The sequence below is a fragment of the Seriola dumerili genome, unplaced genomic scaffold (genome assembly GCF_002260705.1).
Source record: "Seriola dumerili isolate Sdu_G_001 unplaced genomic scaffold, Sdu_1.0 BDQW01000149.1, whole genome shotgun sequence".
NCBI classification, from domain to species: Eukaryota; Metazoa; Chordata; class Actinopteri; order Carangiformes; family Carangidae; genus Seriola; species Seriola dumerili.
This window is the reverse complement of record NW_019174404.1, coordinates 5,190,819-5,216,761: the sequence shown is the minus strand read 5'-3', so window position 1 is coordinate 5,216,761 and position 25,943 is coordinate 5,190,819. Positions and strand designations below refer to the sequence as shown.

Here is a 25,943-nt window from a genome sequence, read left to right as displayed (position 1 = left end):
ATGTTTGTATACCACTAAATAGGGCTAAGTCCACTTAAGGGTTTTTCTCTGCATTACAAACCACTGTGTTTCCATTGTGGTAGTTAAACATGACCTAAGATAAATGACTTCACTTAACCCAGTTAGTCATTCAGGGAGAGCTTGCTGAACATGCTTATTCTGCTTTTGTAATGTTTAGTGGTCACTGCTTCACATATTCACGTGTACTTTTTAGCTTGATGGTATAATTTGTGCAAGGAGAGTGACACCATCATTTCCTGTTTTTGCTGATGGGCCTCCCATTCACAAGAATGTAATGTTTAAACAAGCGTCATTATTTGACATAGCTTGTAGTGTGTGTGTGTCTGTTTGCGTGCATAGGTCAGACTGAGAGTAAATACAGGACCATGCTCATAGAGATACTTCATTGTAGCTCTGTTGCTACCAATTATGAAGTACTTTTACTTTTAATCAAGTCGGATCAAAGCAGAAAATTGATTATTAGACAACAGAACCACAAACTCACACCACATGTAATGTTTGTTTATTGCAATTCATAAACAGAGAGAGGAGTTCATAATCTGTCAAACAATAATCGTAGTGTAACAGAAGAAAAGTTGGTGAAATATTTATTCGAGGGATTAAAAAGACGAATACAGCAGGGCTGAAGTGCAGCGTCTCAGTTCTACAAACAGTGAGCCCTGGAGTGTCTACAAGGCCCTACCATGTACGACAGGTAATGAACAAACACAGTAACAATCATACAATAATACTAGAATGCACATTCTTACAGAATGACTTGTCTGCAGTGTCTCGTCTCTTTCTACAAGCTAAGCTACTGTTTCTGCTAATGGCAAAAAAATATAATACTTCGAATAGCGCATCATCTCTTGGAAAATAACAGCAGGGTTATTTATTAGAAAATAATAAAAATCTTGATCATAGAGAATTATACAGCTTACATCACCTTATTTGACCTCCTTCATAATCAGTCCCGTAAAGGGTAGTAGTACAGTGGCTAATGAAATTTAAAGGACTTGATTTGAAGTAATAAATACATGTTTCTCCCCCTGACAAATCACAGCCCAACCTTCCCAAAACTTCACCCACATTCTGCCATGCTTCAAAAATAGTATTGTACTGTATAAAACAACTGGGACAAAATGTTATTTATTAGCGCAACATATTTTATAATCCAGATTCTGCCATAAAACTGGTTATTAATATATGCTCAAAAGTACAAAGTCTCAATACAGCCTCATGGATGTTGAAAATCATGTAACAGTCGCCTCAGAGATCCACGTTCTCACCTTTTTATACAATATGTTCTGACTTCTTTTTTTTCTTTTTTTTTAAAAACAAAATCTCACTTTTTTCATATAAGGACTGTTGTCAGGCAGCAGATTATTATTATTTTCTCTTTTAGTATTGGCAACACGGTCCTCCTGAGCACCACCTGTGCATGCAGCAGCCTCCGAGGTGAAATTCCTCTGGCTATCCGCACAACGCACCTTTCCAAACCTGAGATTCACTTTCCATCTGATTTTTTTTTTTTTTAACATACAATATGTCAAAACATCCTCTCACTGTTCTCTAGGTGCAAAATTGAATTATAAGACCTTAATGTTTTACTGTAGTGACACTTAAAGTGTTGACTTACAAACAAATAGTTGAAATTCTTTAACGAATAGAGTCGATCATGTGGGAGGGACGTCCTGGAGCAAATATATACAGTATACATCACATGTCTAGGCAGCATCTGTAATCAATGATTTCATCTGAGCCAGGGCTGCTGGGAGCGGGTCAGCATAGATGGGGTGGGGGGTGGGGGTGGGGGTCTGGAGCAGAAGGCTGGTCGTCTCAGGTATGAACACACAGGTGGGGAAAAGAAGAAGAAGAAAAAAAAAAGACTACAAATAATAATACTGTGGTTGATGGTCAGTGTTGTGCAGAGAAGAGGGATGAGGCTGAGGGGACAAAGGTTCAAGGCTGGGTCACTGCACTGGGCTCCTTGTCATAGATGTAGCTGCCCACACCACCAGTGTTCACGCCTGGAAAAACCACAGGGACAGCAGAGGGTAGTCAGGGGTTAAGAGAGAGGGCAAGAGATGGTGCAACATGAGCAGGAGAGGCTGTAAAACATGTCCTGTAATGGTTACCCCTCAGGCCCAAGAAGCTGCAGACAAATGTTATGATGAAATGACTGTTGAGAAACACTTATTTTGTGCAACGTGTGCAGTTTTGCATCAAGTGCTCAGACATAATGACATTCTGTTTCAAGTGTAGCTGATAAGTGGTGGGATGACAGCACCCCCTAGCGGTTACCTTTGGGCCCGAAGAGAACGGCATAGCAGGGCTTGTGGCAGTAGGGCTGGCCGTCATGCTGGAATAAAAAAAGATTGCAAACATTAACACAATAAGAGCATTTTTTTTTTCTGTCCCTGTAAAAGTCGAGGTGGAAGAGTTATAAAAGCCTTTTATTAAAGTGGCTACATGACGGTCACTGGAGTAATCTGTAACCTGGTAAAAAGGTGGTGAGAGGCTGAAACATAAAGGGAAAGTCTGTAACTTAAATGCCAATCATTCCTTTTGTTTTGTTGAGTTTTAATTGATTTACTTTGCATATGTTGCATATATTTTGTATGATTTGATTTGAAAAGAACTTATTCATATTTATGTTTTCATATTCATTTTATACATATTTATATTTGACTCTCTCCATATATTCCCGTCCTTTCTTCCCTGCACATTTTTTGTCCTTTCTTCTTTTCAGAATTTCCAACTCTTCACTTCTGTCGGTTTTATTTCTCCTCCTCATAAACGCCTCTCTTTCTCACCTCTGCGTGGCTGCCAGCAGATAGAGTCTTGCTGCACCTCTCACAGCGCAGACAGGGTCGATGCCAGTCCTTGCCCAGTGATGTCACCTTCTCAGCTATTGTGGCACACACACACATAAACACAACATGTGAGACACCATGGCAACCACTTTGCAGGTCCACACCTATATCACTGCAACTTTTTTTTCCCTCACCCTGGAAGTGTGGCACTACTTACCAAAATACACCTTCTTGTTGCAGCGGGGACACAGGTTGGCCTCTCCGGAAAAAGTGGTGATGCTGCCAGCTGCCGACACATTACACACACATTACAATATTGGAAAAGCTGGAGGTAGCAAAGGAAAGTGGTTCTCTAAACTACCACTGATCTTTCCAGTTGGGTGTGAAATCCGGTGTACCAATAATGTGGAGGAATAAAATTTAAAGCTGAGCCAGGTACTAAACAACCTTTATATGTTTCAAGAGGGAATTACTGAGTAAAAAGGTAAATTCTGGTTGCCAAGTTAAAACACTTCTCTCACTCCTTCTTACAGCAGCCAATCATGGCAGCCGATGGATGTTTGATTACATGTAGTGCTGTGCTGGGAACTGCAGATGGTGCCAAAAGGTAAAGACTGGTTTAGTTTGTTTTTATCATGGCATAAACCTCATACACAAGATACTTTTCTACATAGAAACATAGAGACTCAAGCCAACATAAAATGTGGACAAGCAGAAACACAAAACAATAAACAGCACATAAAACAAATACAGCTTTATGCATAAAATTAAAGATCGTGACAACACAGACAGCTGTTCTCCTGAAACATACAGATTTAATCATAGTAGGTACCTTTTTTCGTTTCATACGACTTGCACTAGAATACTAAAGACATTCATTCACTTGTTTGTCTGATTTCCATTTAAATGAATAAAATGTTTGTAATAGATCTCAAAAATCTCTTTTCATCTGGTAAGATGTTCCAGATTTGAGCCCAAACACGCTGAAATAATTTAGCGGCAGAAAGGTTAAAAAAAAATTAAATTAAATTAAATTAAATTAAATGAGTTTTCTGGTTTCAACAACCAAGTCTGTGGAAGCAGCCACTAACTGAGATGAATTCACGCTCAAGAAAAACGTTAAAATTATTTTGTTGCTGCTGACAGAGTGTGTGTTCCTGGGAAATCCCTATCTAACACGTCTGAGAAAACCCCCCTCACGTCTCGGGGGACTTTGTGTATCGATGGTCTTATCACTGAGTCAGAAGCAGCTTTCCTTCTGACCTACAACAGCTTGTTGAAAACACCCAAATCGTACTGGAAAAAAAACCCTCCTTGTATTTTGAGCAGCTTTTTCAAATCAACACTTGTTGCTAGAGCCACGATGTACAGTACATACAGTACGAATACATGCGCACGTTTCTTATTTACCTTTCGAAGGTGCCTTCGGTGCGTACACACGCTTCTCCTCAGCCTTGCTGGCTGAATCCACACCAGTAGCATTGCTGTTGGCTGGAGTGTCATACACATAAGAGCCTGCTCCACCAATGTTCACACCTAAAAGACAGAAGACAGGGAAAAATCTGCATTGCAAATTAAATAATTCGATGAATATATGAATAAATTCTGAAATAAATACAAAGGTAACCTAAAATTGTTATTTAAAAAATGCATGCCTAAATAAATATTAAATACATAATGAAATAAAAATATTCTTAATTAATCTCAAAATGAAGATAGATAGCTAATAGCTAACATCAGTAGCAGGTGTCCCTGTAACAGATACAGAATAAATATATGAAATGTAGAAATGCATGAATAAATAATGTAGATTTATTGATTGATGCATAACTCATTGTTAATCCTTAACATGACACACTGTATGTTGAGTTCAACAATGACAAATGTGAGACAGTATTTGTTGAACAAAATGACATGTACTTTACCTTTTGGCCCAAAGAGGGCAGCATAGCACGGTTTGTGGCAGTAGGGCCTTCCATCATGCTGTGGGAGACACAGAAAAACACCATGAAATACAGATAAAACAAACTCCATAGACTTTTAAGGATAAAAACCAAACCTGATGACGCAGATGAGAAAACTGACCCGTGACATTTATGAGAAGTCATATTTTTCACACATTTTTCTGACATCATATATTTTGGTTTTGAAAGAAGAGGAGATGGAGAAAATGTGTCCAAAAACGGAAACAAGTTCATTTTTTTTTCCAGCTCACGGCTGCCTCGTGATGATGTCACTGTCACAGGTTGCTTCAACACATTATAATGACACCGGCCGTATCCAAGAAACAGGTCTGTGTTGATGAATTCATCGCCACACTTCAGTGCAGCCTACATGACCGTCTGTCACTTGAAAGGGGGGGGGGGGGGGGCGGCACTCAGGCTCAGACATAGATGGCCTGTTGCTGATGCATGCTGGGAATGTGGCGGTCATTGCAGGAGCATGTGACCAGCTTGGGTAGGGGATCAGGGCTGAGGGCCAGGGTGGCCACTGGTCCAGAGCCCAATGCCCATACATGAGAGGAACCAAGCAATTGCAACAGGCAAGATGCCAGGCCCTGGGTGGTGAGGGTTTTCCCCTTACGGGCGAAAAACAAAGGACTCTTCTGCTTTTGCCCCATGAGCTCCTTTTCCTGAGAAGACGGTGCAGCAGTGAAAAGGATTGTTCTCTCACCTTTAATAATGCATTAACCGTGACAGGATCAGCTACTGTTAAAGCAGCCACGCACCCCTCTCACACTTCCTGTTTGACATTTATGAGATCCGTGAAGGTTTGGTGGCAGACGCCAAGCCCTGATGACTTTCTCAGGACAGGACACACAGGCCTTCATTGTCGAGTGAACTGAATTGGTCTGTTAACAGCCTGCTGTACAGTATTGCTGTGGCACTGGCTGTGAAACACGAAGAGGCAGAGAGACCCTAAAAATGGATTATCCATTGCTGCTGCACAGCCCACTCTCTTCCCAGCAGTTAACTTCCCACGTCCTGACACTGAAATATGTATTCTCCATCTATTCTTCTTTCCTTTCCTAACCTGCTCCGCTTCCTCACCCTCCTTTTAAGCTCTGTGCCCCTTTGCTTCAGCCTCTACCCACGGCTTTGCTAGAATTCAAGACCGGAATGAAGGTGGATTTACTTTGAACCCTCAACTGTTTTTGTTCTGCTTCTCACTTCCTTTATTTACAGACTTATGGCAAAGTCATTACATGTCTTAGCTCTTAGTTATTTTAGGAATAAGTTAGGCTTTTCAGAGATGTCACCATTTAGCATTTAGCACCAGTCTGTGGTCCTGTAAATGTTCTTTTTTTTTTGGCTTCTTACCCTTTAAAACAAAAACAATATCTACTCATGATCAAGCCCAATTTGGAAACTCCCTGCACTTTAACGGAAGTGGGGAAGTTAACCAGAACTACATTTGCAAAACCAGCCAGTCCTTACTAAAGTCCTTACTGAAGTCCTTTCTCTTGTAAAACCGAAAAATATGGCGTGAAAACACTTCAGATAAAGTATAAATCTCACCTTTCTAGTGTGATGTTTTTGTCTCATTGTGGGCTCATTACTGCCCCTTGAGAACCAGAGGCCTGCTGCAAAAACTACTGCTGTTTTGGGTGGTTTTTTACCCCAACGGCCACTAGTGGAAACAGTGAGCCCATTCCACAGACAAAAACAAAGTCGAGAGCAACACAAAGGTGAGATTTATGCTTTATATGTAGAGTTTTCAAACTGTATTTTACAAATATTTGAGAAAAGCTGGAAAAGTAACAAATATATTTTTCTTAATGCTGAATTCCTCTGATTTTACACATCATAGTGTGTTTACAATGTTTTTTTCTTATATACTTAAAATTGTTTACTGCACAATGCAAAGTTGTTCTACATTAGCCAGTAGCAGTTCTCGTTTCCACGGTTGACCACGGGAGGACGTACGGGACATAAAGCAGATAACCTCTGATACAAACCCCCCCCCCAAAAAACAGTCTAAATATTTGGCAATATTTTAAGTTATGATTTCTCAGGGAATTTATGGATTAAGCTTCAGAGTTCAAGCTTGACCCTAGAAACAGCCACTGATAAGGGAGTCTGACCTCAAGGTCCATTTATTAGCTGCTCTGGAGCTTTCAAGCATATAACATCTGTTGTGGCCCTTGCTGTTTTTATTCTGTTTTCACTTCCTTGATTTACAGACGTATGGCGAAGTCCACATGTCTTAGCTGTTAGTTATTTTAGGAATAGGTTTGGCTTTTCACAGATGCCATCAATTATAGTTCCATAAATGTTGTTGTTTGGACTCAGAAAAGACGGTATGTGGTTTTTGATGCAAACCGTGCTCACTAAGTGATAAGAGTTAATACAGCCATGATCATTTAGGGTCAACAGTGGAGACTTGTCGCCTTGTCCTTTCCAGCCTGGCTCTCTGCCACCAGCCGCCGGAAGCTGCTGCTCTCCCTTAGCCGACAGACGACAAGCCACACTGGGCTTCATCCTCACCCCGCACCCCACCCCCACCCCCACCTGCAGCCGTTACTGCTCTGAGATTCATAACCTTCTGCATACCAGGCTTGAGATGACATCAAACACCCTCCCAGACAATCCAACAGTTGCTTTCATTTTTTTATATGTAATATCTCTCTCAGCCTCACTCTGTTTCCATGACGATTATTGGGCATCGAGTTTTTCCTACTAAAGTCAGGCTCGTGGCACGGTGCTGCAGCCCAGGGCGGGATTTGGATACTGTCCATGGAGAGAGAGGATAGAAGTGGGGGGGGGGGACGGATGGTGGTGCATAGAGAGTGCGGGCCTCAGAGAGATTGTGTGACTACATTACTGTAATCATGCAGAGATTAAACAGCAGAAGCAGCATCCTTTGGGGTCTGCAGGGACATCGCTTTTGTGTACAAAAAGGCTAAGATCACATCCTCCTTGCACAGAGAAAAAAAAGAGGCGGGAGACTCTGAAAAGTGCACGAGGGATATTCACCCATGTGCCGTTAGAGAGAAAGAAGAGAAAGAGAGGGTGAGAATTGAACCGTTGGCTGGGTCATAGAAGTCAAAATAAAAGGGGCATGATAAGAAAATCCCCAGGGTGACAGCACCAGATAGTGAGCAGGCTCGTTCGAGGGTCACAGTCGGGGGAATCTGTGTTGAGACGTGACACTGCAGTTTGATTATGTAACGGAGAGAGGAAAAGGGATCTGAAAGCAACCCAGCCTGTAGCACTAAGGGGGTTAAAATTCCCACAAGGACAAACCATATTGACGGATCTTACCAGGCAGGAAAAAGGACATTCACTCAGCAATTTCCTGTAGAAATGCACATGGTCTGTGAAATGAAATAACCAACTGAAAAATGCTTGAATTTGAAAAGATGCTCTCCCACTGTAATACTGTGTTTCCTGTCTGACAGTTAAACACTATCATTGTGTAATAAACTATAATTTTCCTTATGTTAAAACACTGGAACCGGAGCATTGTAATGTTTCTGAAAAGCCACAACATCTGCCGAACTGTTGACATTCTTCATTGAGGATTCACTATTGATAAAGTCTGTCAAAAAGTTAATACATAACCAGGCAGCACTGGCTTCCCCTTGTTAGATTTCACAATAACAGTCAATGAACTATGGCAAGAGTTTGTTGGCCTTTGACCCTGTGGGATCAACACTACCGTACTTTTATTTAAAGTTGAAGTGGTTTTAGGCTGCAGGCTGGACCCTTTGGACTTCTAATTTCTTTGGTCAATAGCTTGTGACACATAGTGCTGAAGATATAAGTTGAATAGTCAAAAACTAATTGACAGTTTAATAAATCATTTCAGTCAGTAGTTTCCACCCTTTTTGGCCTGTGACACTTTAAAACAAAGCTTTGTCTTGTTGGAACTTCTCATCACAGATTGGATCAGCTGTGTTTAAGTGTTATTGCGGTTGGCATTTTCAACCAAAGATTTTAACTGTATCTGGACACGATGAGGGAACATAAAGCTGTCAAATTATCTAGTAAAAGTAGACATTACAGTCTGAATAACAAACATAATTTTGTCAAGCAGGAATGTGATATTCTGCCTTGTTAGGATGTTTTCTTCCTACGCACTCTCCCAGTTCAGCATTTCACTCCTATAACATTGCCATACAGGTTCGAATAAAAAAAGGATCAGGATCTTTTTCTTTCCACGATTCCATTAATCACCATTTTCTAACACTTTATAGAAAGAACATGCATCGATTCATTTATGATGAAAAAATGTTATCTTGCAGAACTATAGAAAAATATTGTCAGACGTGTGTAATTTCAGTGCTGTACTGTTGCTAGGTGTGTACTGTGTACTGACCTCAGCGTGGCCTCCCGCATTAAGAAGCTTGTTGCAGCGGTCGCACTTGAGACACAACTTGTGCCAGTCTTTCCCCAGTGATGACACCTTTTCAGCTGCACATGAAAGACAAAAGACGAGACAGAAGAACAGAGTTGAGTGTAAACATTCACATAAAGCAGCATTTATATACATTACTCTGAACAACGGTCGCTATTTTCTCCCATCAGTTGCGCCACGCTTTGTATGTGTTATAATGTGTCGTTCAGTCGCTCATCGCAGAGTTGCATGACGTCCCCTCATCGCTTCACTCTCCACAATAATGATCAGCTTGTGTGCCGTGTCTCTGAGCCGCTGTGCCCCGATGGAAATCCTGTCATCGTGTCAACTGGGTGATTGTTTTCTGGGCGGGTGGGGATGGGGATACTGGGAAAGCCTGTGTACCACACAGGATGCTGTCATGATGTCACTGCGGTATAGACAGACAGTGGCGTGAGTCCCAGTCCAGCTGGAGCAGCGGGGGGTGCCCACATCCAGCCCAGATCCTTTGTGTTACCCCTCCAAACATACACAGACCCATCCCCCAGTTTACAGTATACCCCTCCTTCTGCACACGGTCCCTCAACCCCATTTCCGTCGCCTTTTTCTCCAGACCGCCGACCGCCCCTCCAGACAAGCAAAGGACCCTAATTATACCCTTTCCAATAATAAATCTCTGCTGCTTTCACACAATGGGCCCTAAGGAGTTGTGCAGGCAGCAGAGGAAACACCTTCTCTTATCAGGGAAGGGCACAAATAGCCGGATACTGGAGTCGGTTTCCTACATACCTTCAGTCAAAAACACACACAAACATACGTGCAGACAGATATGCACACATACAGACTATTGCTTCCTCCTGTTCTTCCTCTCTTTACATCGCTTTTCTGCATGTACCCTAACCTGTTAAAGTAATGTCAAATTCCTGTCTCAGCTTCATGTCAGGAAGCAAATTGAATCAGACATCAGAGATTTGGGAGTCTGTTTCTGAACAGCATGGAGTCCAAAAACACGAGAAAAAAATAAGAAAAACAAAACTGGAAGAAAATCTATAACTAAATATGGATGTCACAAAAAGGATAACATGGATTTGAGAGCTTAAAAAACAATTAGAAAAGAGGCCAACTGTCAAGTAACATATTCAAACAGACTGGAAATGGACTGGACACTTAAAACCTTTGACCAAATGCACTTTCCTCTTTGGATTTGATTTTTTGATTTTTTTTTATTACGTGGAAAATGCTTATCAGCAGTTCTGTAGGTCAGTTTCACTTTCAGTTCTCCATGTCAATTACGACACTGAGACAAATGGCCAACAACAAGACCCTGGGGAATAGCTGAGGATGAGGTGAGGGGTGAGGGGTGAAGGGTGGGGGGCTGCCAATCAACACTTGAGAGCAGAGGAATGCTGACTTGCCCAGAAGACACTGCCGGAAAAGGGATATCACTCTTAAAGATGCTGTTATTCAGAGTAAAAAGCCTGTAATAAATTACTCTGTGAATCAATAATCTGCTTGTCAATCAAGGGATAGAGGCATAACCTCCACACACCACTAGAGTTAAAAGGAAATGCTAACTCTCTACTGAAACGACAGGGAATCATCGCTGCCGGGTGGGACCCGAGGCGGTGGACGAAATCCAGTGTCCAAAGACTATTGTCCACTGGTGGAGTGTACAATCATGAAGAACTGGTCGCACTATCAGCTGGGAGAATTCACCACTCCTGGTCTCAGCAACCATCAAACAGGACACCCCAATGGATTTTCATCACGGCTGGTGACATCATTCATCAAGCAACTTTATAGACTTGAAATTCAATATGTCACGTACTGAGGTCCACGAGGAATGGCATTGTGTGCAGGATGTCAAGCATATGACAGTAAACCTGAACCTGATTGTGTGTTGGGCCTTGAGTGCTGCCAAAACATGGGTGACCTACACTCAATACTGCACTTGAACGCATCCTGAGGCTGCTGATGCTGCTGCTCACGCTACAGCTCTTCTCAACAGACACCTCAAACCCTTTCAGACCTGCAACTGTCATACAATATTTCACCATGCCAAGATTTAACGTTTTGTGTTTGTGCATGCAAACTTCAATGTCAGTTTTCTTCTGTAAAATTAGCTTCTCTTAAAGTTTCTCTTACATTAGAGAATCGTCACAGTCCTTTAAACACCTTCAGCCGATGTTTAAAGACAGAGAGGAAGCAGCAGGAGCTTAACCTGTCTGCTCTGAGTGTGAGTGTGTGTGTGATTTATTTCCTCCTAAATCTGAGAATAACCATAAACCTCCTGACACCTCGACAGTGTTAAAAACAGGCTGCATAAACGGACCACAGGAACCCTGCCAGTGTTGCCTCAATGTTGAGTATTCAGTGTGTTTGTGTGTGTGTGTGTGTATCTATCATTGACTGACTCACGAATGTAGGCACACCTCCAGACAGATCTGAGAAGTCAGTGTATGAATGGAGACAGACGTCAGAGCCTCACCAGTGTGTCCTCATTCCTCTGTATATGACCGTGTCCACAAAGTCCACTGTTTAACAGCTCCCTGTTTTAAAGGGCAGTTGTTATTGTAAGAGGGGTGAGCCTGTCTGTCTGTATTATGTGTTGTGGGAGTTATAGAGTGGGGGAGGAGGGGGGGATCTGCATCTGGCCCAGATGTTTATACCTCTAGCTCTCAGCCAGCCTCTGTGCTCATTATCCTTCATATAGCCCCGACTGCTGAAATTAATCCAGAAAATATGCATTTGGGTTGAAATTTTGCACGGATACAAACAGAAAGAGAAATCTAAATTAAAAAATAAAAATTACATAATGATAGACAGTCAGTTCTCGGTATCCCAAAATAGCACACGTGGGCACAAACAAAGTGACTGAAATGCCACCCCGTCTCCCTCTACCTCGTTAGAGCAACAACGTGAGGGTAAATGCGCCCACTTGTGTAAACAAACAAGCTCCTGTTCACAGGGAAGTCTCTCCGGAAATTCACATTTACATTGTCAACATCGATGAGGATGTGCCAAATCCTTTTATCCAAGCCGTTTTCTCCCGTGACAGTCTCACTGAAAAGCAACAACAAAGGATTCCCCTTTGATTCAATGTGGACCTCACTGTTGAAGAGTTTTAGTACATCTCACCAGAGATTCATGTCTGTTTTTGCTATAAACCTACTATGTTTATATATAAACACAGTGCATTCAGAAAGTGTTCGGATGCCTTAGGTTTTTCTCACATTTTGTTATTCTGCCGCCTTCTTGAAAACAGAATTTCAGACATTTTAACAAATTTATCAAAAAGGAGAAACTAAAATAACACATTGACATAAGAATTCAGACACTTTGGTATGGGACTTGAGAGTCAGCTCACCTGCCTCCAATTTCTCTTGATCATCTGTGAGATGTTTCTACACCTTGATTTGAGTTTAACTGTGGTAAAGCCACAAGGAGGAAGAATCTGCCTCAGAGACGGGACAAAAAAGCACCTAAAGGACTCTCAGACTGTGAGGAACAAGATTCTCTGGTCTGATGAAACCGAGATTTAAGTCTTTGGCCTCAATTCTAAGCGTCATGTTTGGAGGAAACCAAACATGACACCTTTTTAAGGAATAAGTATATAAAAATATCCCACTGAATATTAGAGGTACTATAGCTTTAAAAAAAAATCTAAATGGGTTTAAAGGCCCTGAAAAACTGGTTTCTGAATCAGCCTCTTACAAAGAGTGATGGGTTCCTACGTGAACACACAATTTTCTGCCAAGGTTAGAACAGTTTTGGTTATTTGTGTATTTGAGTTTTCGTCTGTGCTCATTTCACTGATTTGATATGGGTTAGACTTGGCAGATAAACGCCAGTCAGGATTTATGTATTTAGATATTTGAGTCTGAATCTGATGACAGTTGTAGGGTTTCCTTACATTGCCAAATCAAGTCAGAGAAAACCACCTAACTCTTATTTAATAATAACAGAGCATGTTTTCTCCCACACTTAAACCTTTATTGTTGCTCATTTATAAATTAATATTTAATGTTATACTTAGAAAAACTTAATACAGAAAGATCTGAAACCACATAGCCTGTGGTGCTTGCTGCTCCAGTAATGTTCCAAATATAAAATCGTACAGTCCAAAATTTACTTTATCTTAAAATATTCATCCATGAAATTTATTCACTGCACGTGTTCAGAAAAGCTCTGACTTCATGGGATATCAAAAATAAAATAATGCTACATTGTGCCTCTATCAAATAGTGAATAAAAGTGAAGATAGTTCAGTCACTATTTACATGAAGTACTGATTGACAGACAGATTATGCTACTGCAGGAACACTGAGCTAAAGGCGAGAGAACAAAAAAAATTGAAACATAGCGCTGGTCAGAGGTCATCACCATAACCATATGATACCTGCACCACTGTAAGCTGCTTAACTTCATTTGGAAATTCCTGGTCTAAGCTCTTTGGTCTGCGGTCGACTCCTCTGACTGCACTGTCAGTGTGGTTTAAATCAGTGAGAGAGCCGGCTGCTGACTCCTCTTCTCACCCATCTAGCCTCAGTGTTTACAATTGCTTGGTTTCACTGATGTTACTGGCCATTAATCAAAGTAAAGCAGACAATACCGAACACACTTGCCAGTGCTTTGTGATTGTGAAGAGCCTCTGTGTGCGTGTCAGTCAACTTAAGCCACATATATTTATACACTTTTACACACCACCCACTTCAGCATAAGTTAAGTTGATTTGCAGCCAGGGAATTACCAAACAGGCTCAAGTGCAAAAAAAAAAATTGACTTATCGCCCAATGAAAATGGCATTACGTTAGCAGCACTACTGTTAGCCTTGCATGGGCATGAAATTAAGAGTCAACATCTCTTATACACACAGCACTCTGTGTGTATTCAAATCCAAAAGCACGAGGAAGTGATTTAGGTGCTTTTTATGTCACTAACTGGGAAAAACATGGAAACTGTGATTGGCTGATGGTTCAGATTTCATATGGTAAGACATATTTACACTTTACACAACCGCGATCCATTTCACAGCTACAAACAGACGTAACAGACCATAACTGATGAAGGAGCTTTAGTTAAATTTAGTCTTTTCTACTGTTCCAGTAACATGTTATCCAGGTTTTTCAGGAGCTAAACCATTAGCTTATGGTCATGGTCTATGAAGAGAAGTCATTAATCGAGGTTAACCTTTTTTTTTCCTGGGAAGTTGGAGTCATACGACATCTAATGCAAAGGGTAACAACAACAAATTCAACATCAGATAGATTCAGCATCTTTAAAAACAAATTACTCATGTGATATTGCAGCAAGTAAGAGAATCCTATCCAACGATAGAAGGACATCAGAGAACTTCAAGCGGGCTGTGATTTGATTTATTTTTGTTTCCTCTGTTACATGATGCACTTAAACTTCAAATCGTGTTAAGAGCGAAACCAATTACGCCTCAGAAAGACTCGCTCTGCCTGTACAGGGAGCTGGCCTGCAGCAAACGGTCTACGAACACACCGTAATTGGACGGAACATTGAGCAACAGAACTTTAACAAGGGGTTCTTCAGAGGGAAAACATTACGGGCCCATTTCTCCAAACGACTCGAATGCAGTTTGCCTAATTGTCAGCAGTGACAGGGCAGCAGCATCGAAAACCCCACAGCAGACTGTGGACTGAGTTTCACCCCAGGTCAGGAGGAAATTTGTCCTCCGTCTTACTCGAAGTCGGAACGGATAAACACGCAGTGGTTACAAGTTACTGAACAGCTGAACTCCCAAAATGCAACGTGGCAGGGAGGGGTTGGGCTCTGAAATCTCATATGGGTGCTCTCTTATCACTCAATAATTCGATCAGGGTGCAACGAGGAGGGGGGTGGGGGGTGGGGTGGGGTGGGGGGGTTGGTGAGGATGGGGGGTGTCTAATGCGTTTGATAAAGGGGATGACAACAGTGCCGCTGCTCGTGTCTACAACCAGATAAAATCAGCAGCAACTGCACAGGCTCCTGTTTCTGGGTGTTTAGCAGCTGTAAGAGAAGCGTACATGAACATGAGGTTAAATATGATCATCAAACACTCACTCGTATATCACATCTCTGGCTTAGGAACATTTTTGCGCAAGTCGTGTTCGTGATGTAACCAATGTTATTGTAAATATTTCTAAATCTCGCTTGGCTGGATTCTGTTCTGTTGCACCCTCTGGTAATGTGGACCCATCTGTTCAGCTTTTCCTACAATAAAAACACACACACACACACACACACACACACACATACATACACACCGCTTTCTCACCACCCTCTTTCTCATTCCCTTCATCCATCAGTGACAGCTGAGTCCACGCGGGTGTTTTGCTGTTTGGGTTTTTTTTTTTTTTTTGGTCACAGCAGTGTGATAACTGCACGTCCTAATAAACACCGTACTCCTGACTCACTGACGGACTGACTGACTGGAGGGCCCCCAAAGGCAGAGCAGGAATCGAACATGAGGAGGTGCATTCAGTGAAAAGCCCGGTTCACACTTAGGAGAAATGTAAGAAAGGAAAAAACAAGCAGCCTGTGTTTCCTTCTCTGCATCCTCTCACTATTCTGCTCTCTGGAGCACAAACACCCTCAAGGATTAGTGACCTTTTGCTTTAACTTAAAGACAATGGCCATTCAGTCGGGCGCACAGAGGAATTCAACTTCACCAAGGGAAGTGAGTTTAAGTGAATTTTCAGCTGAGGTTTTAAACTCTGCATTAGACAAACTCATTCATCGCATACTGCAACCCATGCAACAGTTTATTGAGCGTTATTGTGAGGTCAGTTGCTGCTCAGTTCACAGGATCGTGACATATAACAGCTTTACATAATCACACCTAAAGTGATAATCCCAATTATTCCGCTAGCTACGGTGACTAAAATGATTAGTAGTGATGGTTCGGGGAGCAGCTTTATTTATTTATTTGTCCTTTTCATGTCAATAGCTTCACCATTTTTGAGTTTCAAGTCTAAGAGTCAAAGAAATGAGACATTTAGAGGCCAATATGCCTAAATTGTGAGGCTAGACTAAAACTGTAAACATTTGTTGATTGAGATATTGATTATTTCTTTGATGTATCTGAATCTCTCTAATTTGATTCATAATGATGTATGAGATATTAAAAAGCAGTGAATTTCTCACATTGGAGTTCCTGAAGCCGACAGTAGAAACATTTTTGTTCCATAAATGACTTTAGCTGTGACTTCCAATTATTTTCTCGATGAACTGATTAATGTTTTTGTTTATGAAGTACCCATTATAACTTCTGAACATATTTAAATGTCTTGTTTTGTCTGATCAACAGCCCAAACCCTAAAGATACTGTATTTACAATGATATAAAACAGAGGAAAGAACTAAAGCCTCAAATTGGAAAAGCCAGAAACATGCATTCTGTTTGACCTTATTTTTGTCAACTGACTAATCATTTCAGCAATAGTATACAGTAAGTGTATGAAGTGCAAGCTTTAACACAATTGCACATGATTAATAATCAATCCATACGTGATAGATTGAATGTGATAGATTGAATGAAGAATGTTTAAAGAAACTAGTGAAATTTGTGAGAAGGAAGTTTTGGAGGTTTAAAAGACCATCCTCTGCTAGCTCTGTGTAAACTAAAAGTGGGTTGACCCTGGCAGTGGTGTGTTGTTGAACATTAGAATTGATTTGTTCTGGGTCAATGTGTGCATGCAGCTCCCTGTGGAGCTCACACTGACTGTGCTGGCTGGAGACCGATGCTAAAGAGCCTCTAGGAAACATGCATTTGGATCCGTCTCTCCCTGTGGCTGATGCAACCCTGTGGCAAAACTTAGCTCTGGAGGTCGTCTGTCGCCTCGGCCAAGGCGAGGTTTCCTCCCCAGGCTCTCTCCCTCTCTCTCCCCCTCCTCCCTCTGTGAATAAAAGAGGCCGACCTTGTGAATCCTGCTGGCTGACGTAAATGGGCTGCAGCTAACTCGCATCCTGTCTGCGCTGGTCAGAGGAGCCGCAGGCAAAGTGCTTCTCCGCAGTCCCTGCCTGGGTGACTTGCTTGCCCTCCCCTAAACCCCTGAGCCTGCTTACACCACATCTCTTCTCTAACCGGTGAGGACACCGTGTCCCAGCTACAGGGACTTCAAAAAAGATCTAGTGTGCATGACTTGCTTACAGAGTAGTGGACCATGTCTTCACAAGAGGAAGAAGGCCTGTATCAGTTGAATTTCACCTTCAGATCTAGCCTATAAGTGGATAATCAGCCCCTGAAGAAGGGCAGACATCATATGATGGAGGCATAAAATGTAGCAGTGCTTAAATTCCTTTGAGTGAAATCATCTGAGTCTCATAAAGGCGCCTAATAAAATTGACTGTCTACGTGAGAGCATGGTGCAGTGGAATAGTTCCCTTTGAAAATGTTGAAGCAAAGTAAAGTTAAAGACTTAAAATTATACATCTTACGTCTTAATTTCAGTCCTGCTGATCTGGCAACACCTGTGGTGGTATTGGTACATGCTTTTTAACGATACAATACATCAAAATGACACCTGTATGAACCACTACTGTTGGAAACACAACAAAAGAAGAGTGACTTGTGTATCTGTTTACAGCGCATCCAAACAAACCATGTGCTGTCACATTGTTTTAATAAGGGGGAGGACGACTAAAGAAGACACGGTCTAATTTGGTCAGACCGGACACAAATACTGAGCTAATGAACTCTAATGTTGTCTGTCACATCACATGAAATGCATGCATGTATTGGCTTTGGTTTTCTGCATCACTTCCAGTACGAGCATGCATTGTTTTCTGCAGATCCCTTGTGCGAGGGTAAGGCCTGTCAAAAAGTAAATTCATCTGTTTCTAATCACAGTTTTCCCCCAGTCTTCCTTCATTTCCCTCCACCGGATAAGCGCTAATTTTACGCTCAAGTTAAAACATTTTCAACTCGCCGCAGTTTGCACCCTGGGTGAATTTATGTCTTCACACTGACTTTAAATTGACTTTACATTCAACCTCTTTGTGTAGTTATTCAACTCTACTCAAGCTCAAAAACCTCAAGCATAGCAGAAATGATCACAGAATGATACCAGGCTGAAAGATTAATATTGTGACTCTTAACAATTTCGTACATTGCATCCTAAGCAATTGCAATTTAAGATTATGTGCTGATCTGGAGTCTACACTCCACCTCGCACAAACAGTTTGCTCTTGCTCCTGTGGAGTGACCATAGTACTATCATCTATAGTTTGTTTCCACTTTTTCTTTTAACAAAACGTTTGGTCTCATTCTGTATCATCTCTCTCTCTGATTTATAATGTCTCTATCATGGAATTTGCTCTGTTTATCCAACAAACTTCTAGTAAGAAGTAGCTATTTGTGCATTTTGCTATTGCTACAAAGCTAACATTAGCATTAACAGCTGTCTAGTAGAAACGTTGTGAGTTCAGTATCAAACTTCCATTGAGCAGCCTTCAATTGTCAAGAGCTTTCTCCAGTGTTAACTCTTATCTCTATAACTTATTTTCTTTTACTTAAGTTAGCATGCTAACCAGCTAGCCCAGGCCCCGTCTCATTACTTTCTGATAGCAACTCACTGTAGCCTCCACTCTGCCCTGAAGACGTAGCGCTGCTCAGAGGGCGATTTATAACCTCTTTGTCTTGTAAATGCAACGATGGCCGAAGCTCTTGTCAAGCGACGTTCACCACCACCAGCTCCCGGCAAGAAACCATGTTCGGCAGCAGAGAAAACTTACAAATAGGCCCTTTAAAGACTGATCTTCAGCCTTTAAGGGAAATGTGTCTTGCTTGCTGCATAGCTGTACAACAACAGAAGACTACATTATAAATATAAAATATGTGGTTTTTAATATGTAAATGTTAAGGGTTATAACTTTAAAGTCTAAATCATTTGGATTAACTGTACACAGCCACCATTGTTCCTCTGTGCTGTTATCTAACAGGTCATATTGTTGGAAGGTGGAATGGTTTCACCTGTGTTGGGAGGGGAGGGGCGGAGGCAGTCTGACTTTCAGCGCCAAGCTTAATGCCCTCTCCATTAGGGGATCATATTTGTGCCTCAAAAAGGCAGAGAGAAAGTACCTTCATTGACTGGTGCACAGTATCTGGCATGTTATGCAATGGCACTGAACAGGAGGCAACGACTCAAGAAATGATGTTACGTAACTGACAAGGCACATTCACACAGCCTACTGGGCAGCCAAGTGGAAAACAGGGTACTCTAGTGTTGACAGAAAAGGGGGGAGAGAAGAAAAAAGGGTATTGTGTGGATGTTTGGGGTAAATGCGGGATAAAAAAGAAAAGAAAAAGAGGTGTGTGGGAATCAGTGCCCCGCTCCGTATTGTCAGGCTGAGAGGACGAAGGTATTCTGCCTCACTGGGACGACAAACGTGCAAAGAGACAGAAAGAGCCTTGTGTGAATAGAGATGTCGTTTCTCATTATAATGCATGAGGCGCTTTGAGAGTATCCGTTTAAATAAAGGCGAGCCATCTCACCCCATTTCCCCCAGTCCTTGCAGTTGAAAAAAAATAAATAAAAAAAATCAGGGGAAGAGGAATTCAGGGCCTGAGGCAGCACCAAGTGATTGAAGAAGAGGAAAGAGAGCCAGAGTGAGAGGAATCGGTGAATGAAAGAGAAACTCACAGCGGAGTACCATTAGCTCCCATTAAGTTCTTGTTCATTCACTTAGCTGCACAAAGATGCATTGCTCCAATTTGTCATGAACAAGAGTTGGATCGCTCAGCTGAATTTGGGTCTGGAGTTGGGAGATTTAGTGAGCCATGCTGTGTTGTGTTCTGCATGGACTCTCTCACACGCTAACAATGTATTTCCACTGGGCCTGGTCACATGTCTGCCAATGGTCCCTAGTGTATTATGAGCGTAGGAACTAACAGATGCGAGGCCGCAACGTGGACGCTTGGAATTTGAATTCAACCCTACAATTAACATGTTCACAACACCAGCAACAAGCAGAGGTTTCCCTTTTTTTGGGGGGGGGGGGGTCTGAATATAACATTTAACAACACCTTAGACACTTGGAAGTCAAAGGGAAATGGCAGCAACAGTCAACATTTGCCTTCAGTGGTGATGAAATTGAAACGTCACCACTATAAAACAGCTGCCTGTTAAAGTAACAGACGGAAAATGATGAAAGCAAAAGATTTTCCACCCGAGACTGCGGCTCACCGCTGCCACTTCATGACGTTTTTGTGCTGAAGTAACGAAGAGATAAGTCAAGTGTTGAAGACATTGCCTGCAAAATCAAATATTGGGCAACACCAGCTGTAGGACCAGGTGGGTAACTGCAGGGTGGGCCAATCACCACTGTATATTGCACACCACGAGCCACCACCACAAGGAGGAAAAATGGGAGCAAAATGGGACGGGAAACAGACAATTTTCTCTATCAATAACACATGTCCTGGTGTAGATCAGAAGCAGTGTATCCATGCCCGTTTTCTCACTTTTCACTGTTCTGCAGACTTGAAATTTCACCTCAACAACTGGATATCTTACCTCTCTGGAGAGTCAAGTGGCTGAGGGGAGGATGTACGTAGGTGGAGCTCATTCTACAATATCTGGGATTCATCACTGACGTCATGTTGATGCTTCAGGCTGTGGGCAGCAGCGCAGGCTGAACTTTTCTCCCTCCCTGACCTCTCCCATGTCTTGTCATACGTTTCCCTGCCTCCCTTGTAATGACTTCAATATTGTGAACAATATTATTAACACCTCCCTTCACTTTCTACATCCTCCCTGGTTTGATGTGTGCAGCTGATTCCACCCATGCTGGTTTCCAGTAGCAGTTCATCATCATCATCATCATCACCCTCCTCCTCCTCATCTTTATAGTAGCGCTCTCCACCCAACAAGACACACCCGACCAAAAATAACTCCACGAGGCTGAATCTCAGTATGTTACATAAAAAAAATAACATACATCACCCGGGAACTGTGACTCACTTGCTGCAGCGAATTAAAGCTACAGTGCAAATGAATACTCCAGACATGATCAAAATCTGTATTGGAGACAAATAAATCTTATTTGTGCAGATATCATTCCATGGCAATGGCTCTCGGGACCCATAGGATGAGCAGCAGCTGTGATGTTCGCTGCCACTCCCGTTACGTAAGAGGACTTCCATCCACTCACATAATTGATTTTGACCCCCGTGACAGCCCCGATTGTGTGCTGCGAAGTGTAGAAAAGATCAGCACCGAGGAATGAATTTTTCTGTCCCCAGCACGTGGCCAAACACAACCACAGGATTACTCGAGGTTCAACAGGACAGCAGCATGTTCCCTAAAAATAAACTGAACAGGGCGCACATCATTTGCAGCCTTCGGATTCAGAAGCAGCGATGTAAATTTTTGTTTATTTTCACAATCTAAGCCCCTTTAATCTGCTGCTTTGCTCTTGTCTGTGTGTATTTCTTTCACTGTGAACATCTGTTAAAGGAGATGTGAGATGCCGTCTTCCTCGCTGCGACTGAGTGTGAGTCAAAGCTCTTTGCCCAAGTGGGTGTTTTGTTTTCCCACCTTTGTATACAAGGATGCAAAAGAAACGTGTTTACAGGTTTTCATCCCACTGACACAGCATGATGTTGCTGTGCTCCTCCGTGAGTGGGCAATCTCAGCATATGGCATTTCTGCACTCTTGGCAATGGCCTCCATCAGCAACCCTCCAAAGCCAACTGCCAGGCTTGGATGTTTACCAAAGACAACAAATTAAAAATGGCACAGATCAGTGTCAAAATAAGATAAATCATTCATTCAGTTTTGTGAATACGGTGCAGAGAGGACATGTTTTCTCTCACATTAGATAAAAGCTTTTTATGGGTTTTAAAAAGTGTAAATTTGTTTAAACATTTGATGATGTGGGGTTTGTTTACACTGATTCCTTTGCCTCTCCAGCTTTTGGTTTGTCTCTGTGAATCATTTACATTTCTAGCACAGTCTTTTCCTAAAATAGTGTCCTTATCTAAGAAATGCTGTACACTTTATTTATGTGAGAAGCTCATTTGGAAAACGTAGAAAGGGTATAAAAATTTTCCCACCACTGGACAAAAAGCCTAAAGCAGTATTGAGCATTATGGATCCAATATTAGGCTACTGTCAAACATACACCACAAAAATACTTTTAATATCCCTCTGTACTCTATTTAGAAATTGTTCAAAACACACAGTAGCAGAGTGTATGTGTATGTGCACATTCAGAGCTTGATTTAGGTAGGTAATTTTAGTTTATGTAAATTCTGTAACTCAACATAGGTTAATTGTATGTGTGTTAAACGTATTTTTTATTTTTTTTTTCAATGAATGGGCATCAACTGATTTATATCCGATTAGAAACACTATTTATGGTATTTGTGATTTAAAGAACTATTGCATTACAAAAAAAATGTAAAACAAGTTGCCCCCAAAAACGATCGCTCCCCTGTCAGGAGTATCCTTTGGCAAACGAGCGGGATTACCATCATGAGCCAAAAGTAATTTCAACAACCAGGACCATAAAAAAGCGGGCATCACTTACCGAAATACACCGTCTTATCACACTTGGGACACTTTGAAGCCATGTTGGGACGTTGTGTGTCGAGTGAAAGTGATCTGTTTTGTTTGTCCGGTGCGGCGTCCACTCTCTCTCCGTCCTCTGGTTGCTCTCTCTCCCACGGCAAGTGTCCTGCTTCCCTCTCAGAAGCTGGGAGCATCTATTCAGTCAACGACTGCTCATTAACATAGTCCCGCCCCGCCGCCACGCCCCCCGCGTGTACTTCATGTGTTGTGGGAATTGTCGCAACTTTTAACAGCTGTTGGTGAGATAACAACATGGTAAGAAGAACTGTTTGATTCTATTTGATTTGATTTTCTTTTGCTCTGTTAATGTTTGGGCGTTAGTTAACTGTGTTTTCTCTTCATTCTGCCTCCCCAGCACATTTCGTCGTGACAATAGGCTATTCCTCAAAATACTACTGAACAAACTATTGGGAGATACATTAGCTCTTTAGTAAAGTATGTAGCTAGCTTTAAATATTTCCTTAGTTTCCTGTGTTATCTGATGATTAGACGAAGGTTACAACTCCCAAATTCAATTTCTTTTTTTCTAAATCTTTGGGGCAGCTTTTTGTATCAAGTTTGTTCCCTGAAAAATGTTTTCAGAGTCAGACCCATGGCTGAAGAATTATCAAAACACAACTTCATTTCTCATTATTATTCAAACTCCTTGTCAAATCATTAATATTCACACAAATATTCCTGACAATTTTCTTGTGTACATCCAAGCACAACGTAATGAATTCTTTAGAGGAGATACTGTACAAAAGTATACTCTAATGTAAAATTTATCATGTTTTTCCTATGAGCACAGGCTTCTCGCGCCTTCAAGTGTGGTCATTCAGACCACTTTATAATCACTCTAATCTTTACACTTGGTTGCAATACCTGTTGGATGACCAAATTTGTTTCAAGCATACTGTGGCCTTTAGAATCTTCATAGATGTACTCGAAGTTGTAAGTTTTACGAGCAGCACTTGAAGGCAGCATTCCTTTTTCTATGGCCAGACTGTGGATTTCACTGTCAGCCCAGGGCAGGCGGGAAAGCTTGTGGGCAAGTGGTGGAGCAGTCCACAGGGGCACATGCACTCCCATTTCCCTTTTCCCCTTTTCCACAAGAGGAGTAGGCAGTGTTTGGTTGAATCACAATGCAGTCTTTCAGAGTGAGTGACTCGTAGGAATTTGTTAGGCAAAGGAAGACGCTGAAACGTGGCTCGGGTGGATCAGCTTTCCCTGAAGAAGGGTTGCTGGCTTCATGACAAATTGGGCCTACTGAGGGAGACAGGCAGAGCAAAAACAAAAAAAAAAGAACAGCTTCTGAATTTCTCACAATCCCAGATGACATGTAGTTGTTGCATTTACTCATGATGACTAATTAAAAGACTCATTGACTGGAGATTATCAGTTCTTCTAGAAGTCTCTGTCTCTTTCCACTCCGGCCTCTTGAGAGTGACTGAGTTCATCTCTTTCACACATCAGTGCTGTCTGGTCTGTCTGCCTGGTGACACAGTGCAGGTCCTGGGCCAGGAACAGACATTCTGATATTTCCCACATCTGTGTCCCGGCTGATTAGCACCCGTCAGCATGCCTGTAACCGGTTCCTCCTTATCTCTGAGTTCACTGTTTTAAAAAGAACAGTCAGCTGGAGACCCAACGGCCTCTTAAAGGTATAGAAAACTGTACTCTGGGCAGATTGTGGGGCATTCCTGATCAGTTACAGTCATGGTCAAATTAACCTCCTTAGGGACCCTGGGGCAGAAATTTGTTGTTGGGCCCCTAAGGACAATAGTATTGATAAGTGTTTAATTGTTTTAAGTCTTTTTTTGTCACAAATTCACTGGTACTTGCTTCTTTCTCTTGTTCTTTGTTTTTTTGACTGGTGCTCAGATGACAAAAGCAAATTGAATATGTTCTCTTGGGTTTATGGGAATTGTGATGGGCCAGCTAATCGTATGATGTTATAATACTACCTTGCTTGAGATTTTCTCTGTGTTAATTAGTTGACAACAGAAAAAAAATGGAAGTAATTTGATAAAGTACAACTTGAAAATAAAGAAACTCAATATAAACTCAAACAATTTAGGTTTTAAAACTAGATTTTGATACAGGGTTCTTCTACGAGACAAGAGGCGGATGGAGAAATGTACAATTAATCACATTCTGAAAACCCAAATGATATGGAGAGAACCTCAGGCTTTTTGGGGCTCCTCTGGGCAAGTTGGCCACTTCGCCCATTTGATAATCCAGCCTTGGTTAAATTACCCAAAGAAATGTTTCACACTATTTCCCACCCGCTGTACAGTTAGAATAGACAGTCTTCATGCTGCAGCATTCATGGTGTGTTTAACAGAGGACACGAGTTCATTACCGTTCACCTCCAGTCGTTTGCTGTGGTTGCAGGTTTGTTGCCAGTTCAGCTGCGGCGCACAATCAGCCTCAAACCTGCTGAGAGGAGAGGAGGTCAAATATACTACAGAGCAAAATGGAGACAAAGAGGAGGTAGGAGACTGAAACCGAAGAGCCAATGCTCTCTGAATTCCTCGGCTTACTGAACACATGCGATAAAGATAAAAAGGAATGGTATAGTATTCCCCTTTTCTGTAGTATAAAACATTTACTGAAAGTGAGGATGAAAAATAGAATAGAACAGAACAGAAGCAAATCTTGAAAAATTGTTTAAAAATTTAATTTCAGTCATTTCAAGGTTGTAAATACTATATGGAGCAAACTGAATGATAAGTATAGGAGGAGATGCCCCTGACAGGCTTGTTCTCTGAGGCATTATGATTTGACGTTTCTGAGGAGTGGGTAATCCCGGGGAGCCTGAAGTGGACATATCCAGGCCACTAGTTTTACTTTTAACTTGTTTCTGATCTGCTGCTTGGTTCAAACCTACACTGTTTCTGCAGAGCAGATCAAGCATCCAGCCCCACGGGTAAAGACAGGAATAGACAGAAAAGGGTTGGAGGGAGAAGGGTGAGGTGGTCCTCAGGGCCTCAAAGCATGTTAGTACTTTGCTTTTATAGACTTAGGATAAAGCAAACAAGGGTGGAAAAATACAAGACAATGTGACACATCCTAATCTTTGTTTTAACAAAACACATTCTTAAAGGGACACTTCACCAATTTTACACATGAAGAACAGTTTTTTTTCTTCACCACATAGCTTGTGAAGACAGGTTTATGATGTCAGGCTCTGGAAGATTGAAAGTCTGAGGAAATATCTGGAGTTT

The 25,943-nt window shown here is 41.7% G+C and overlaps 1 protein-coding gene across 1 annotated transcript; it reads right to left on the bottom strand.

Annotated features, from left to right (window-relative positions):
- Positions 1–506: 506 nt before the first annotated feature.
- Positions 507–22,852, bottom strand: LOC111225554 (cysteine-rich protein 2-like). The gene is made up of 8 exons (XM_022750503.1): positions 22,694–22,852; positions 9,138–9,232; positions 4,742–4,799; positions 4,227–4,352; positions 3,034–3,102; positions 2,817–2,911; positions 2,305–2,362; positions 507–2,030 (listed from the first exon to the last, which is right to left on the bottom strand). The coding sequence occupies exons 1-8, from the start codon at positions 22,734–22,736 to the stop codon at positions 1,963–1,965; spliced, it is 612 nt and encodes a 203-aa protein (XP_022606224.1). The 5' UTR covers positions 22,737–22,852; the 3' UTR covers positions 507–1,962.
- Positions 22,853–25,943: the final 3,091 nt, after the last annotated feature.